The following is a 16,720-nucleotide window of genomic DNA, read 5'->3' on the forward strand; positions in this document are numbered from 1 at the left end:
TGTGTGTGTGTGTGTGTGTGTGTGTGTGTGTGTGTGTGTGTGTGTGTGTGTGTGTGTGTGTGTGTGTGTGTGTGTGTGTGTGTGTGTGTGTGTGTGTGTGTGTGTGTGTGTGTGTGTGTGTGTGTGTGTGTGTGAGAGAATAAGGTATGTATTGGATGCAAGAACATACAGAGGGTGAGGATTGGACTTTCTGACCACCACTTGGTCGTGGTGAAAGTCAAGGTACAAATACAGTGGATGAACAGAAGGAGGGAAAGACAGGAATAATTAGTCCATAAAAGGAAGGTTGAAAGGTTGCAAGAGGATGGGGAAAAAAGGCAGAATATAAGAAAGAATTGGAGGAGAGATTGGGTAAATATGATTTGGAGCAGATGGGGGAGGTGGAAGGTGTGTGCAAGATATTCATAGACAGAATCTGTGTAGCATGTGAGATGGTGTATGGGGTGAAGAGAAGACGAAAGGGATTGCAGGGAACAGCATAGTGGAATGAAGAGGTGAGACAAGTTGTGGCGCAAAAGAAGAAAGCACAAAGTGAGTGGATGGGAAACAGAGGCATGGAGGAAGTTTAGAGATGGATATGCTGAGAGGAATGAGAGAGTAACAAGTGTCTGAAAAATCTGGAAGGAATTTGAGTGTAAAGTGGAGGGAATTTATTTTTTTATTTTTTATGCGAGGAAGCAGGAACCAAAGGCCATGAGCCCGCAGTAACAGTTCCCTCCAAGAGAAAAACAAAACACAATAGAGAGCCAAATTCAAGATCCGATCATTTTGAGATGCCTGGACACACTGCGTTTGAAAGACTGGAGATCATAGGCAGCAGGAAATACAGACAGAGGGAGACAGTTCCAGAGCTGACCTGTTGCATAAATGAAAGACTGGGAGTAACGGTTAACTCTTGCATTAGAGAGTTGGACAGAAAAGGGATGAGAGTTTGCTGCCAGACGGGTGCTACGCGCCCGTCGTAGAGGTGGAGGAATGCAAGCAGACAGTTCAGAGGAGCAGTGACCATTAAAGTAGCGACAGAAAAGAGATAAAGATGCAGCAGTGCGGCGAAGAGACAGAGGTTGAAGGGAGTCAGTAAGAGGAGGAGAGTTAATGAGACGAAAAGCCTTTGACTCCACCCTATTGAGAAGAGCTGTATGTGGGGAGCCTCCCCACACATGAGAGTTGTACTCCACACAGGGGCAGATAAAACCCCTGTATAGAGTCAACAATTGTGCAGGGGTAAAGAAAGAGCGGAGTCAGCTTAGCACACCCAATCTCTTGGAAGCAGATTTTACAAGAGATGTAATATGATCTTTCCAAGATAAGTCCTGAGTAAATGAAACCCCAAGCATGTTCAAGGATGGTGCAGGATTAAGCTGAATATTATTAAACATTAGTGGGTATACCTGTGGAAGATTTTGTCGGGTTGATAGGTGTAAGAACTGAGTCTTAGATGCATTAAAAACAACCATATTATTTTTACCCCAGTCAGAGATACGAGCCAAGTCAGACATTAGGTGTGCCATAGCCTCATCCCTTGTTTGTTGAAGTAACTGTTGAGATGGGCGTTGCGTGAACCGAATGGAAAGGAGAAGGGTGGAGTCATCAGCGTATGAGTGGATAGGGTTAGATGTACAGCTTAGAAGATCATTGATGAATAAAAGGAAGAGAGTTGGTGATAGGACAGAGCCCTGAGGAACACCACTGTTGATAGATCTAGGAGAAGAACGAAGGCCGTCTACAACAGCGGCTATAGAACGACCAGAAAGGAAGCTAGCGATGAAGGCACAGATAGAAGGATAGAAACCGTAGGACGGCAGTTTGGAAATTAAAGATTTATGCCAGACTCGATCGAAAGCCTTTGAGATGTCAAGTGCAATGGCAAAGCTTTCGCCAAAGTCCCGAATGGAGGATGACCAGGAGTCTGAAAGGTAGGTGAGAAGATCGCCAGTGGAGCGTCCCTGACGGAACCCATACTGACGATCGGAAAGAAGGTTGTGATAGGAAAGATGCCTTAAAATTTTTCTATTGAGAATTGACTCGAAAACTTTTGAAATACAGGACGTTAAAGCAATTGGACGATAGTTGGAGGGTTGGGAGTAGTCACCCTTCTTTGGGACTGGCTGAATGAGAGCAAACTTCCAGCAAGAAGGAAAGGTACAAGTTGACAGACAAAGGCGAAAGAGTTTGCCTAGGCAGGGTGTAAGCACAGAAGCACAGTTCTTGAGAACAACAGGAGGGACCCCATCAGGCCCATATGCCTTGTTAGTACTGAGGCCAGTGATGGCAGAAAATACATCAACTGAAGAAATTTTAATGTCAGCCACGAGGAAGTCAGAGGGGGGAAGTGATGGAGGAACAGCACCGGAATCGTCTAAGGTGGAATTGGAGGAGAAAGTCTGTGCGAAGAGATCTGCTTTATCAGTAGAAGAAATGGCTACAAAACCATCAGAGTAGAAAAGAGGAGGGAAGGATGATGAGGTAAAGTTGTTAGAAAGATTTTTGGCAAGGTGCCAGAAGAAGCGGGAAGAATTCGAGTTGGAGAGTTGAGAGCATTTAGTATGGATGAAATTATTTTTAGTAGAGCGAAGAACAGACTTAGCACGATTCCGGGCAGAAACGTAAAGATGATGTGATTCAGGGGTGGGTTGGCTCTGGTACCTTTTGTAGGCCCTCACCTTGTTGCGGACAGCATTAGAACAAGCGTGATTAAACCAAGGCTTTCTTGCATTAGTCAAAGGATATGAGAAAGGAATGTATGCTTCCATGCCCGAGAGAATAACCTCCGTAATGCGCAAGGCACACTCAGATGGCTCCCGGCCATGGAAGCAATAATCATTCCAGGGAAAATCAAAGAAGTACTGCCTGATGGCCTCCCAGTCCGCGGCTCCAAAGTGCCACAGACGACGTTTCCCTGTAAGAAAATGCTCCGGAAAGAGTAAATGCAGGGTGATGAACAAGTTAGTAGGGGAATGAAAGATATGAATGGTAGATTGATAACGGAGAAGGGAGAAGAGGTGATCCGATGATGAGAAAACTTTAAGGAACTGTTAACTATAAAGAATGAGAGCAATGCGAGTATAAGTGGCTGGGAGAAGGATGGAGGTGAGAAAAGAGGACGAGATCAGTAGGACGGATGTAGTGAACAATGTCAAAATGAGGAAAGCCCTAGGAATTGATGGAGTGTACGGTGAAATGATGAAGTATGGGGGAGAGATAATAGCACAATGGATATGGAAGATGTGCAGATTGGCCTAGGAGGAACGTAGAGTCTCGAAGGACTGGAAGTCAGGTATAGTTACTCCCTCAAAGGCTTCAGAGGAAAAAGCTAAAAAGAAGCGTGTGGTAATCATAACTGCATATGTCTTCTTAGTGTAACAGGAAATGTATAGGGTTAGATACTTATTGACAGAGTTGGGGAAATAACAGAGGAGTTAGCTGGAGAAGAACTGGTAGGTTTTAGGACGGGAAGAGGTTGTGTAGATCAGATATTCACCCTTAGGTTTTTAGAGGAAAAGTTTCTTGAGAAGGGAAAGAAGTTGTATGCGGGCATCATGGATTTGAAGAAAGCATATGGTAGAATGGATAAACAAGGAATGTTGAAAACATTAAGAATATAATTTATGATGTAAACGGGAAGCTGTTGAATGCCACGAAGAGTATGTATGAGAGTGCTAAGGCTACGGTGCATGTAGATGATGACTTGAGTGATTTTTTTTCTATCCGAATGTTGGATTGAAACATGGATGTGCCATGTCTCCATGGCTGTTCAGTCTGTATATGGCATACAAGGTAGAGCAGTGGATGTTGGAGCGACTCTAATGAGAGATGGCAGTATTTGGAAACTTCCTGTACTGCTGTTTGCAAATGATACCGTACTGTTAGGTGAAGATGAAGCGGAACTGCAAGGCTTGGTGAATGAGTTTGGGAGAGTGTGTAAGAAACGGAATCTAAAGTGAATGTAGGGGATAGTAAAGTTATGGTCTTCAAGAGAAATGAAGACACTGAATAGCCTGTACAGTAAGGTTGGATGATGAGGAAATGGGAAATGTAAGTGCATTTAAGTACTTGGTAGTGTGGTGAGTAAAGGTGGAAGATTGGAGGGTGTAGTGCTTGAAAGGGTACAACAAGGAGGAAAGATTGCTGGTTCTTTGAAAGTAGTGATTAACAATAGGGAAGTGAGCATGGAAGTAAAAAAGTCGCTGCATGACAGTATTATGTTACCAATTCTAACATGTGGAAGCGAAGCTTGGACCTTGTTAGAAGGACACAAGTCAAGAATGAGAGCAGTGGAAAACGAGCTATTTGACAGAAGCATGTGGAGTTACATGGAGAGACAGACAGACATATGAGGAAATGAAGGGGAGCGGTAGTGTGGATGTGTTAGGAGAAATACACTGAGGTGGTTTGGCCATGTGAAGAGGATGGAGAGTGAGAAACTTACGAGGAAAGTGAATGTGAGTGAGGTGGAGGAGGGGAGAGGGAGGGGGAGGCCGAGGATGAGATGGAGGGATGGAGTGGGGAGGTTTATGAGAGAGGGGGGTGTAGGCTGTGAAGGGGGAAGAGAAATGTCGGAGGAGAGGGCGACATGGCGGCAATTTGTTTGTAGCCACCCCTCACAGGATTAAGGCGTCTGGCAACAGACCAAATGAGTGGGCAGTGTAACAATGCTAAAATACTCACATCGACGGTAATGCCATCCAGGTGATGCAGGGTCTTAACTCTGGGTGATGTTGGTGAGAACTGGTAAAACTGTGCTTTGTCCCGCCACCAGGTGAGGGAGTACAGCGTGTCACCCTCTAAGTCCACGTGGCACTCCAGCTTGGCACTGTCACCCGCCACCACCCACTCTGGCACCGACACATTTACGATCTTCAGGCACCACATGGCTTGGGGGAGGAAAGAAGACAGGAAAAGTGTATTAGAGAAAAGGTTAGACATGAAAAATAAGGAAAATAATATAGTAGTCTATCTATGCCTATTGCTTATATATATATATATATATATATATATATATATATATATATGTGTGTGTGTGTGTGTGTGTGTGTGTGTGTGTGTGTGTGTGTGTGTGTGTGTGTGTGCATCCATCTTTCCATCTATCTGTCCTTCCTCTCTCTCTCTCTCTCTCTCTCTCTCTCTCTCTCTCTCTCTCTCTCTCTCTCTCTCTCTCCGTCTATCTAGCTATATATCTATATATGCCTAGGCTGCTTCCCCTAAAGAAAGGGAGGTAGCCGATACAGGACGACACACTCCCAATTTACTCATCCACACACACATTCATTCGCATCTTAGCCCCAAAAAGGAGAAGGGACATATCCTCACCGCACCACACTGCACGAGGGTCAACTGCGCAGTGCAGTCAGCGATATCCGCTGCAGGGCCCGACAGAAGAGCTGGTTTACCCCTGCCACATCATAATAGACCCATCCCCTTACCCGCATCTGACCTGATCAGCTGATCAGACCAAAAGGGGGAGAATATCCACTCAGGGCTGCGTCGTCATTTATTCATTCACAATTTCTCTCCAATCATTCCTTTCACTCGCAGCCACTCTTCCTTGCTCAACAGACATCCCTCTCGCATCCAACACTCTCTTCACACCGTCCATTAATCCTATTCTTGGTCTTCCTCTCAGCCTTACACCGCTCACATCCGATCCAGATATCTTTTTCACCAGTCACTCATCATCCATTCTCTCCATATGCCCAAACCATCACAACACCCTCTGCTCAACTCGATCAGCCATCTTCAAAACAACTCCAGTTCTCCTTCGCACTTCATCATTTCTCACTCGATCCATATGCGTCATTCCACACACACTCCTTAGACACCTCATCTCCATTACATTCAAACTTTTCCTCTCTGCTATACCCATATTCCATGTTTCAGCCCCATATAACGCTGTCGGTACCACAACACCCTCATACATCCTTCTCTTTACATCCATGCTAAGCGAACGACATCTAAACACTTTTTCATTCCTCCCAGCACCCTTCCTACTTCATTCATTCTAAACTTCACTTCTACATCTATTCTTCCATCCACATCAACATGTGACTCTAAATACTTAAAACACTCTACCTCCTCAAGCAACTCACCATTCAAAACCATATTCATCCTCCCACCATCTACCAACCTCGCACACTTCATCACTTTACTCCTATTCTCATTTCCTCTCAATTCCTTCTTTTCACACACCCAAACTCCTCTACCAACTGTTTCAATCTCTCCTCTGAATCAGCCACCAGTTCAGTGTCATCCGCAAACAGCAGCTGATTCAGATTCCACTCTCTACCATTGGCATTCACCAGACTCAAACCTCCACTTAACACTCTTGCATTCACCACTTTTACAATACTATCTCCATAAATATTTAACAACCAAGGCGACATCACACATCTCCGTCGCAGCCCCACTCTCACGGGAAACCAATCACTCACAGTATTTCCCACTCTTACACACGCTCTACTAATTACATAAAAACTTTTCTCTCCTTTTAGCAACCTAACATCAAGTCCATACAATCTTAAAACAGTCCACAAACCCTCCCTATCAATTCTATCATAAGCTTTCTTTAAATCCATGAATGCCCGAAACACATCCTTACCATTCCCTAAATACTTTTCACACACCTGTCTCACAGCAGTCACCTGATGCACGCATCCCCTCCCTCTCTTAGGGCCACACTGCTCCTCACCAGTCACTCCCTCTGTATCCTTTCGAACTCTCTTAATTAACACTCTACCATACACCTTACTTTCAACACTCAACAGACTTATACTCTTAAAGCTAGTACATTCATACTTATCACCCTTACCTTTATACAACAGAACCAAACAAGTACTTGTCCACCTAAGTGGCACCATACCTCTCACAAAGCATACGTTCAACAATCATACTAACCACTCAACAACAGTCACTCCATTCCCTTTCAGGCATTCCTCAGCACACCCATCCATACCTGCAGTTTTCCCTGTTTTCACCTCCTTTACTGCCTCCTGCACTTCCTCCATCGTGATCAAAGAATCATTCAATTCTCCCAACACATTTATTCCTTTACAGCCTGCTCTCAAGGCCCAGTAGTCCTCCTACATACCATACATCCTTGCACCCTTCCATCTGCCACAATCTCAGCCTCCCTTTCCTCCTCTACATTTAACAATCTTTCAAAATACTCCACCCATCTCTTCCTTGCTGCATCTATCTCAGTTAACATCCTTCCATCCTCTGCTTTTAATCGCTCTTCCTTCCCTGACCCTCCCCTTTTGCACCCTTTTCACTTCCTTCCAAAACATTTTCTTATTCTGTTGAAAATTCTCAGTCAACCTCCTACCCCACCTCTCATCTGCTGCCACTTTAGCATCACGCACAACCCTCCTCGCCCTATTCCTTTTTTCCTTATACCTCTCATATGACACCTCATCCTTCCTCTGCAGCCACACTTCTTATGCACGTTTCTTCTCAGCCGCAGCCATACTTGCTTCCTCGCACCACCATTCACTTCCCATTCTTACACCACCACCCACTCGTCTCACACCACACATCTTTTCCGCATGCCCCACCACAGCACTCTTGAACAACTACCATTCCTTCTCCACACTGCCATTCTCCTGATGTTTCACTGCGTTCCATTCATCTTTCAATTTCTCGTGATACTCTATCATTTTCTTTCGTTTATCCAGCTCAATCACTTTCAAAACCTCCCTGCCACATCTGACTGTCCTGTCTCTTTCCCATCTCTTACCTACTCTGAAGTTTCTCTCCATCAGGTATTGGTCAGACATACCTCCACCCTCCCTTCTCAAAACTCTCACATCCAACAAATCTTCCTATTACATTCCTGGACACAACCACATAGTAATCAAAGCTCTATCAACGACCCTTCCATCCTCCTGTCTCGCCCATGTATACTTTTAAATACTTTTCTTCTCAAACAAGGCATTTCCAATCACCATCTCTCGCTCAATACACATCCCTATCATTCGTTCCCCATTTTCATTTCTTCCAGGTACATCATGCATACCAACTACACCTTCAACTGCTACATTTCCCACTCTAGCATTCAGATCTCCCATCATTACTACATTCACATTCGCTCCAGAACTCTGCAGACACTCATCATCATCATTCCAGAAGACTCCCTCTCTTCTTCATCCCTTTCACTACCAGGCCCATATGCATTCACAGATACCCACAACTCACGTTCAAATTTCGTTTTCACCCACATCAGTCTCAATGACACCTCCTTCCATTCAATCACACACTGCCGCACATCCGGCCTCACTAACAAGGTCACACCTTCTCTCGCCCTTCCTCTGTCAGCACCTGACAGTCTTCCATTCACACTTCCAAACTTAAACTCACCTTTCCCTTTCATCTTTGTTTCACTCAAAGCTGACACATCCAACTTTCTTCGCAGAAACATTCTCCCAGTCTCCTCCTTTTTAGCCTCAATCGTACTACATCCACGCACATTCATGGGCCCAATCTTCAGGGTATGGGGATAACTCATTCTCCCTTCCCTTTCTATTTCCTGCCTCATTGTAGGAACTAAAAAAAAACAGGAGAGGGTCCCCAGTCCCCTCACCAAGCCCCTATTAGTCGCCTTTTACGACACGCAGAGAGTACGGTGGCGGAATTCTTCCTAACACAACCTGGCCGCAGAGTAGTAGTATCACCCCGTAGTGCGGCTAGATTGTCCCCCCCGCCACAGGGGGGAGGACGCAATATATATATATATATATATATATATATATATATATATATACAGTATATTGTGTATATATATATATATATATATATATATATATATATATATATATATATATATATATATATATATATATATATATATATATATATATATATATATATATATATATATATATATATATATATATATATATATATATATATATATATATATATATATATATATATATATGCGTATAGAGAGAGAGAGAGAGAGAGAATGTCTGTTTGCCTTGTCTGTCTGTCTGTCTGTCTGTTTTCAGTGGACATCAAATGGGATGCATACAGAGCCCTCTAAACAGCTTTTAAAGATGTAGATTTTTCGGCTAATTTTGATATGTGCATTGCAGCTGCTAAAAGTCTGCAAAACGGTGCTAAGCTTGCAAAAAGGAAGATGTTCTTAGTGTCCCTCTTTTGGTCCAAATTGGAACTACAACGTTTTTCGGTGCGTCTAGCGACGTTTTTCTGAGCGTCGAAGTGGGGCAGGCCGGGCGACCGGTGCAGGTAGGGCGAGCACAAACACAAAGTGAATTTGAAGCTATGGCTCAGAGAACATGATTCATATCGACTGATGAATCATTTTACTGAAGCTAACGAAGGCTGTTCAGACTAAATGATGATTCATGTGACCAAACTGGAACTAAATTTAATGGCGTTCATTACAGCTACCAACATTTTGGACAATGCTGATGATACTGCAAAAAGGTGGATTTTCATAGAGTCCCCTCTATTGGTCCAAAATGGAACTAGGTATTTTTCAGTGCATCTAACAATGCTTTTCCGAGAGTCGGAGTGGGGAAAGCTGGGCGAGTGGGGCAGGCAGCTTGAACAGAAACTAAGTGTAAAATTTGAGGGTTGCGCTCAGATAATTTAAATTGCCTGTTTGTCTGACTGTAAAGGGCTGGCTGACTGTCCTCTAAAGAAATCGAAGAGAGTGAATAAAGAACTTTCTAAACATCTCTAACATGTGTAACGTGTTACGGCGAAGTTATATGTGTACATTACTGCTGCTAAAGTAGCGTCCCTGATGGCCAATTAGAACTAATCAAAATTAATCAACATGGTGATAACATGGTAGCTAATTACCGTATTTTTTTTTTTTTTTTTTAAATATTGCTTCTGAAACCATTTTTATTAGGTACAACAGGTAAGCTGGATGGAGGGACAGGATCGGGTGAGTGTGATGAGGCAGCTTGGGTGGGTGAGTGGATGGGTAGGATGGGTGGGTGGGAAGGTGGGTGGGTGGTTGGATGTGTAAGGTGCCTGAGTGGGTGGGTGAGTAGTGTGGGTGTGAAGTGTTGGTGGGTGTGTGGATGGGTAGTGGGAAAATAGGTATATTCACCATGGACTTATGTCCATGGTGAATATATCCAAGGGGAAATGGACACAAGGATTATAGGCTAAGTGGATAAAATGGAACCCACGGGGCCTCTTCCCATAGGGGGAGTGGCCATCCAGGGTCCCTGACAATTCCGGTATGTAAGACCAGTAAAATTCCATTGTCGGTGAGGTACAAACGAGGCCATTTAAATCCGAAAGCATTGATGTCATCTTACACTCCGAGGATGCCTTGAGTATATTGATGGCTATCTATCTACCAAGTTTCATGCCTTTACGACAAACTCTCTGGCCTGTGAGCCTCTTTTGAAGATTTTCGAAATGCTGCACTTGGCTTGTGTCATGTGCCACGCGCACCGCCTGGGTGTGATGAAACCTGCCAAAAACAAATATTAAAGAACTGGGCTACCATATGGTACAAAGCACGGAGTGATCGGCCCTGTGGTTGCGAAATATAAGCTTCTCAAAAGCATTACGGTCGGGTTGGGCTGGGTTGGGCCGGACCTGGTTGGGCCGCACATATGTGAGAAAATTCCACTACATGACGAAAGACTCGCGAGGGCTTCGTCCTAGCTCATAATCACAAGGATTTACCTGGGCAACGCCGGGTTCCTCTGCTAGTCCACTGTAGGATTTTCCTGTCGTGTGAAACGGGGTATAATTGACCCCTTAAAATTAGCTCTATGAAATAGGAAGATGCATCACAGTGATCATGAGCATGTACTTTCCTTCTATGGGTTTTTCCTGCCTCTCATGGCACATTTAGGACTTTCTGCTGTCTTAAGAATTCAAGCAAGTTGCATCAATTTCATTTTCATAATAACTACTTCACAATATCATTGGACCACCACCAGCCGCTTTACTATTTTCAAGTTTAACTAGGTCATGGTGGATATAGAAAATATATGGTTATGTATTCCGTAAGTACTGTATCATGTTATAAGTTATTTCAATTTGCAGGGTTTAAGGGATCCCAGAGTACCTTTAAAATTATATGAAATATTAAGACATATATTGGAGAAATTTATAAAAGTACTTTTCTCAATTCTCACATACATCACATTTCAAGGTCCCCAGTATGCCGATTATGCAACCATTCACACATGCAGCACCGACAGTGATGCTCTTTCACTCCACTGTTGTATGTATCTGGCACCTAAAAAGGGAGGATTAATCAGTCTCTCACTCCTCCTTTGCAATACATGATCAAACCACCACATTAGAGTTTGTTTTTTAGTATCACACAACGTCAACCTGAACATCCCATTCTTCGTGACGGATATAAGACATTATCAGGAAGCAATGGGATGCCAAATTAAGACACATTGTGCACCCCAACTTTAACTCTGCTTCTTATTTTTATCATGATATATCGAGTGAAAAGAAAGTGTAAGAGGGTGAAAAATGTGAGCTGTTAGAAAGTCAGGATGAAGAAGAAAATGGAAATTACCTGTTGGACATTTTTTTAATATTCCACCATCACGGATGCTTGTACGAGAAAAGACGAGGAAGCCCATTAAACCGTATGCTCTAGGGGCCATATATGTACAGTCGATCAAAACAGTAACACGTAGGAGGGGTTCGATGAAATTCTATATCTTCAGGATAGCTCAAGATGCTCCGACGTGATTAATTCATCATCTGAATCTGCCTCATTTAACTGTCTTATGAAACAAACTTTGTTAATGTGGGGTAGAATCATCGGGGAGTTTGCAATAGCCATCGATGTGGTGTCAGACTATTACATGCCAAGAATGTTCCAATACTTTTCTGATGGACTTTGCACCGGTAAAAACCAAGGTCAATGTATTGGATGAGAAATATGTACTGCTGCAAATTTGGTAACATAATTTAAAACCAATTTGACGAGTTTGGGCACGTAAAACTTGCCTGAGGCTCATTTGTACTTGATCCTATCCTCAGTTATTACTCAATTACTCACCGACGATCGAGGGGGGTAACTTATGATTATATACTGAAAGTTCTACACTACTGTTTTTCGTCATGAAGGACAATAAGATACGAAGCACATCAGAAATGAGTAAAGGAATGCATTTTGAGAAGGTGAGTGATAATACTGCAAACATTTTATGTAATTTTCAAGTTTGCCTCATAAGAAAATTACAGCATGATGCTTACTTTACTAACTCCTCTGCTAAAAGTGTTCATCATACCATAATTGCTGGACCGGTGAAAAGCAAAATAGTAGTGCCCATGATCAGTGTGATGAATTCTACCATTTCAGTCAACAAAACTGAGACACACAATTTTGCTGTATTTATTGTAATTCTTCCCAAGGCATCAGATATCACGATAACAAGTATTTACGCAGAAGTAGATGGGATAAAATTATGAGTTGAGACAACATCAGAGTTGGGGAAGACAAGAGGTCATGATAATAAACACAGATACAGATAAGACACGATATTTAAAAAAAGAACGAAATGGAAAGTTAGGGGATGATTATCAAATACCATCCTTACCTAGGCTTCTTATGACACTTTCATCGCTGCCTTCATAATCTTCCGGTGTCAGATGCCTGGAAAATTGGGAGGAAAGGGGGGGGGGGACGGGGAAGCAAAAGAGTGAAGAGTTGGTAAGAATATTGCCAAAAAATGGATCGAGAGCAATATTAGGAGAACAAAGGATTAAAAAATAGTACAGATGTGAAAGAAATTTACTTGTGGGATGGCAAGACGGCTTAATAGAAAACAGAGATATAATGCAGAGTAACAGGAGACAAGAGGAACCGGCATACAGAATATTTCTTAACTCCCACTTGCTTTTCATTTCACACAGACTTTTACAGTCTATGGACATGCGGAGGCTGAGTGAAGTGAAAAAAAAGAACAAAAGAAGGAAAACTAGACATGATAGCATAATGTTATGGCTGGAAAGAAGTAAAGAAGATTTTTAAAGGAACCCATGGATATGAAAAAAGATATTAACAGTAAAAATGGGGTTCTTCTCAGAATAAAAAAAAAATTAGAAATAGGAAAATGAGAAAATTATGGAGGGAAGGAATACCTTAAGAACTGTTTACAAAGACCGATGATAGAAAATAAACAAGAAAACTTCATGATAAAAAAACAAACTGATGTCACTTTGTGCTCTTCCCTCTCCATGATTTTCAGACAGGTAGTGACTAAGAGAGAGAGAGAGAGAGAGAGAGAGAAGTGGTAACCTAAACGGGATGAGAAAAGAAGGTATGAGAAGGAGATTGGCAGGGGAAGGTAGGAAAGCTGAGAGGCGGTGGGAGAAGTGGAAGATAGGAGGGGGGAGAGAGGGATAAAGGCTAAGCAGAAGGAGAGGAAGAGTTGGAGGTAAGTAGAGGTGAAAGGGAGATGGAAAAAGGAGAAGGATCATTTGGGGAAGATATGGGGATGATATAAGTATGGACGAGGAAGATGACAGAGATGTGGTGGGGACGGAGGAGGGGGGAGACTAGGAAGGCATTGAGGATGGTGGGAGTGGAGGAAAGGGGTAACGAAGACTGAGGAGGGAAAGGAGAGCTGAAGAAAAAGGGTTGAGGGGAAACAGATGACAAAGATATATACGAAGGAAAGAAGAAAGTGAGTGCGTTGGATAGTCAGGATGGGAGAGGGTGTATATGGGAAACATATTAATATGAAAGGGAAGGAAATTTGGAGGGGAGGAGGAGGGGGGACGAGAGGAAAGGGGGATGACGGGTACCACATTGGCGTCGACGTGTCCAGGAAATTACCACGTGACGGATGGTGGGGCCAGAGAGAGAGAGAGAGAGAGAGAGAGAGAGAGAGAGAGAAAGAGAGAGAGAGTTACATAGACACACAGACCTCACAGTTCCTAAGAGGCGTTCCTACCTTAACACCAATGTAGTACTCAAGTTACAGAAGAAGGGGAATGGGATAGCACAGCAGAAGGATCCCACCCTCCAAGCTCTCCGGCTTTTGCCATGAAGAGAAAAAGTGGGAAGCAGCAACTTGCAGGGTTTAAGAAGCCTGAAGGACATTTCACAGGATCGGTTGAATGTAGTATATAATGGAACAGAAATCCTGAACATAAGGCCACATATTAATTCTAATTTTAATCTATTGCTTTCACCTTTTATATTTTACTGATATAGATTGGAGATAATTTGAACTGTATGCCTAATGCCCACCGTCACTAACCTAAGAGTTGCCATTGATCGCCAGCTAGGTCACTATGGAAGTCGGGCTATTCATGCAGAGACCACAGAAGTCGCATGTCTTTAAAAACCTTTCCCGTGATAGTTATTAATGTGCCGTACGTAAGCTCTTCATGATATTATTCTTTCGTAGTTATATTACTTTCCTAGATATGCTTTAGTGCGATAACTGCAGGAAAACGTTAATACAGAAACCGTGAAAGCACACTGGGAGTGTCAGCATTCATCACATATTTACAAATCTCTAGCTGCACCTCTGGTTTGAATACCATATAATTTAGTTTTCTAAAAGAACAATGCTTCATCTCCAAAACGCTGAAGAAAATCTGCAAAATTTTTCATATGAAAATCATATAATGTTTATCGCCCAAATCGTGCAGAGATATGACTGCCGGCCGATATCCGATGATGACGAGGGCTCCAAAATACCGTAAAACATGTCTAACCAACTGGGGTTTTGTGTACCCTGAACAGGGTATTCATCTAGACTTCAGGAAAAACTTCAGTCTTGGCACTGTCCATGTTTCTATGCAACGGTTTTCCATGATCTTTATACAGCAGGTCCAGCGGGGCAGTAGACACACGAGAGTTTGTTATTGTTTATGATCGTAACGTACGATCTTCAGCCGTGTCGTGCTACTATTTCTTAACGAAGAATCGTTACATGTTTCTCGTAACACAACTTACTTTTGTTTTATTAGACAAATACAAGAAATGGATGTAAAATAAGGTTTATCGATATTTAAGGAGGAACAATAGCCGTCCCAATACAGAGATGGTAGATTCAGCCCTTCAATTTTTTATTCTATTTGACTATATTACAGTCTCTCGTCCTTGTAGTAGTGAGTAAAATAATGTTGTTATAAATTCTCGCTTCCTTTGAGTTACGAAGAGGGCAGTAGGGCGCATAAAATGAATGGGGTTTAGTCGACCGCATTTGATGTCGAAAATTAAATAATCTGGTGAAGAGTGGCAGTTTTTCTTTGGTTAGTGACATCGGGATTTGCCAAGTATGTATGTAAAAATCTGCGCACCCATACATGTGCACATAATGCGTAGGGTCACACATGTCTGCATCAGCACTTAGACACATAAATACACATACGCATATACACCTATATACTTAACCTTGTTTTGTGTCCAGAGAGAACAGACAAGGATAAGGATAAGTTACGGAGGCGATGACCACACCTTGTACAGCATATTTTGTCAGGTCTGGTCAGGTCAGCTCGAGTCAGATAATGGATCGCCACTCTACCCCCTCCTCCCCAGAGACAGGATATACACTTATTTGTATCCATATACATACATACGTACGTGTGCACAAACACAGATATCAGCACATACATTTGTATTTATATAGGACTGGTCGCATCAGGACGTGTATCTAATCTTTCTTTAAAGGTAATATGCTTCTGCTTTCAACCATGTTCCTGGGGAGTTTATTCCAGTAATTTACAATGAGGAAGGTGATGAAGTTTTTGGTTGTATCAAAATTTGCCTTCCTGTTAAGCAGCTTCATGCCATTTGCACTTCAAATAGGCTGTTTAATTTGATACTACCAGAGCCATTGAGTATCTCAAAACATTCAATTAACTGACCTCTGATTCAACGTTTTCTAGAAGAGACTCAATTCATTTCCTTAAGCCTCTCGAGGCATGGTTTAGTCCTCAGGGAAGGGATTAAACTGGTGGCCCTGCGTTGTAGGCTACAGCTTCGAGCTTCTCTACATTTTTGACTAGATATGGTGCTCAGAGTTTATCCCCACTCTCAAAGTGTGCCTAACAATGCTTTTGTACAAAGGGATCACAATATCCTCACTTTCCTAGGTAAAATGCCTTTTAATGAATCCTTGGTCTATGTTGGCTTTGCCCGAAGCAAGAATACGCTGATCAAAAAAATCGAGATAATCTGAAATTATTATGTCTTAATCTTCAACTTGTGAGAACTTCCTAATTAGCTTGCCTTGCATTTCATAACCGTACTTTTTGCGTTTTGTCCCACATCGAAGTACCTGTCATTTACTTACATTGATGGGCATTTGCCATTTCTCTGACCATTCAGCAGCTTTGTTGATTTTTTTTTTTTTTTTTTTAGGCTAATTTTGTCCTATTCAGTTAACACAATATTGCCTATTTCTGTATCATCCGCCAATTCGTAAATGAAATTGCTAAGCCTAACATCGATATCGTACTGTATATATACATTATGAACAAAACTGATCTCAACACTGATCCCTGAACACCACTAAGTCACGGGGACCCAGTCTGACTCGGCTCCTTTTATAAAGACACATTGTTTTCTGTCACTTAGCCAGCTACCTATCCATCTATGAATGTTTTCGTTGATTCCAAGTAATCTTGTCTTTCTCATTAATTTATGGTGTGGTACATTGTTAAAGCCTATCTGGAAATTTAAGAAGATGATGTCTAGGGACCCAGTATTGTAATTAGTTGTAAAAAGATTATCATAAAA

The 16,720-nt window shown here is 42.4% G+C and overlaps 1 protein-coding gene across 1 annotated transcript in view; it reads right to left on the reverse strand.

Moving 5' to 3' along the window:
- The window catches only part of LOC145408094 (uncharacterized), a 343,836-nt gene that overhangs the window by 127,377 nt on the left and 199,739 nt on the right, over positions 1-16,720 (reverse strand). The window contains exon 2 of the mRNA XM_080278901.1: positions 4,669-4,874. Coding sequence (XP_080135027.1) covers positions 4,669-4,874 — 206 coding nt within the window. The remainder of the gene's footprint in view (positions 1-4,668; positions 4,875-16,720) is intronic.

This window comes from Coenobita brevimanus, chromosome 75 (assembly GCF_032717465.1).
Source record: "Coenobita brevimanus isolate Jiangsu-jjx chromosome 75, ASM3271746v2, whole genome shotgun sequence".
Lineage (NCBI taxonomy): Eukaryota > Metazoa > Arthropoda > Malacostraca > Decapoda > Coenobitidae > Coenobita > Coenobita brevimanus.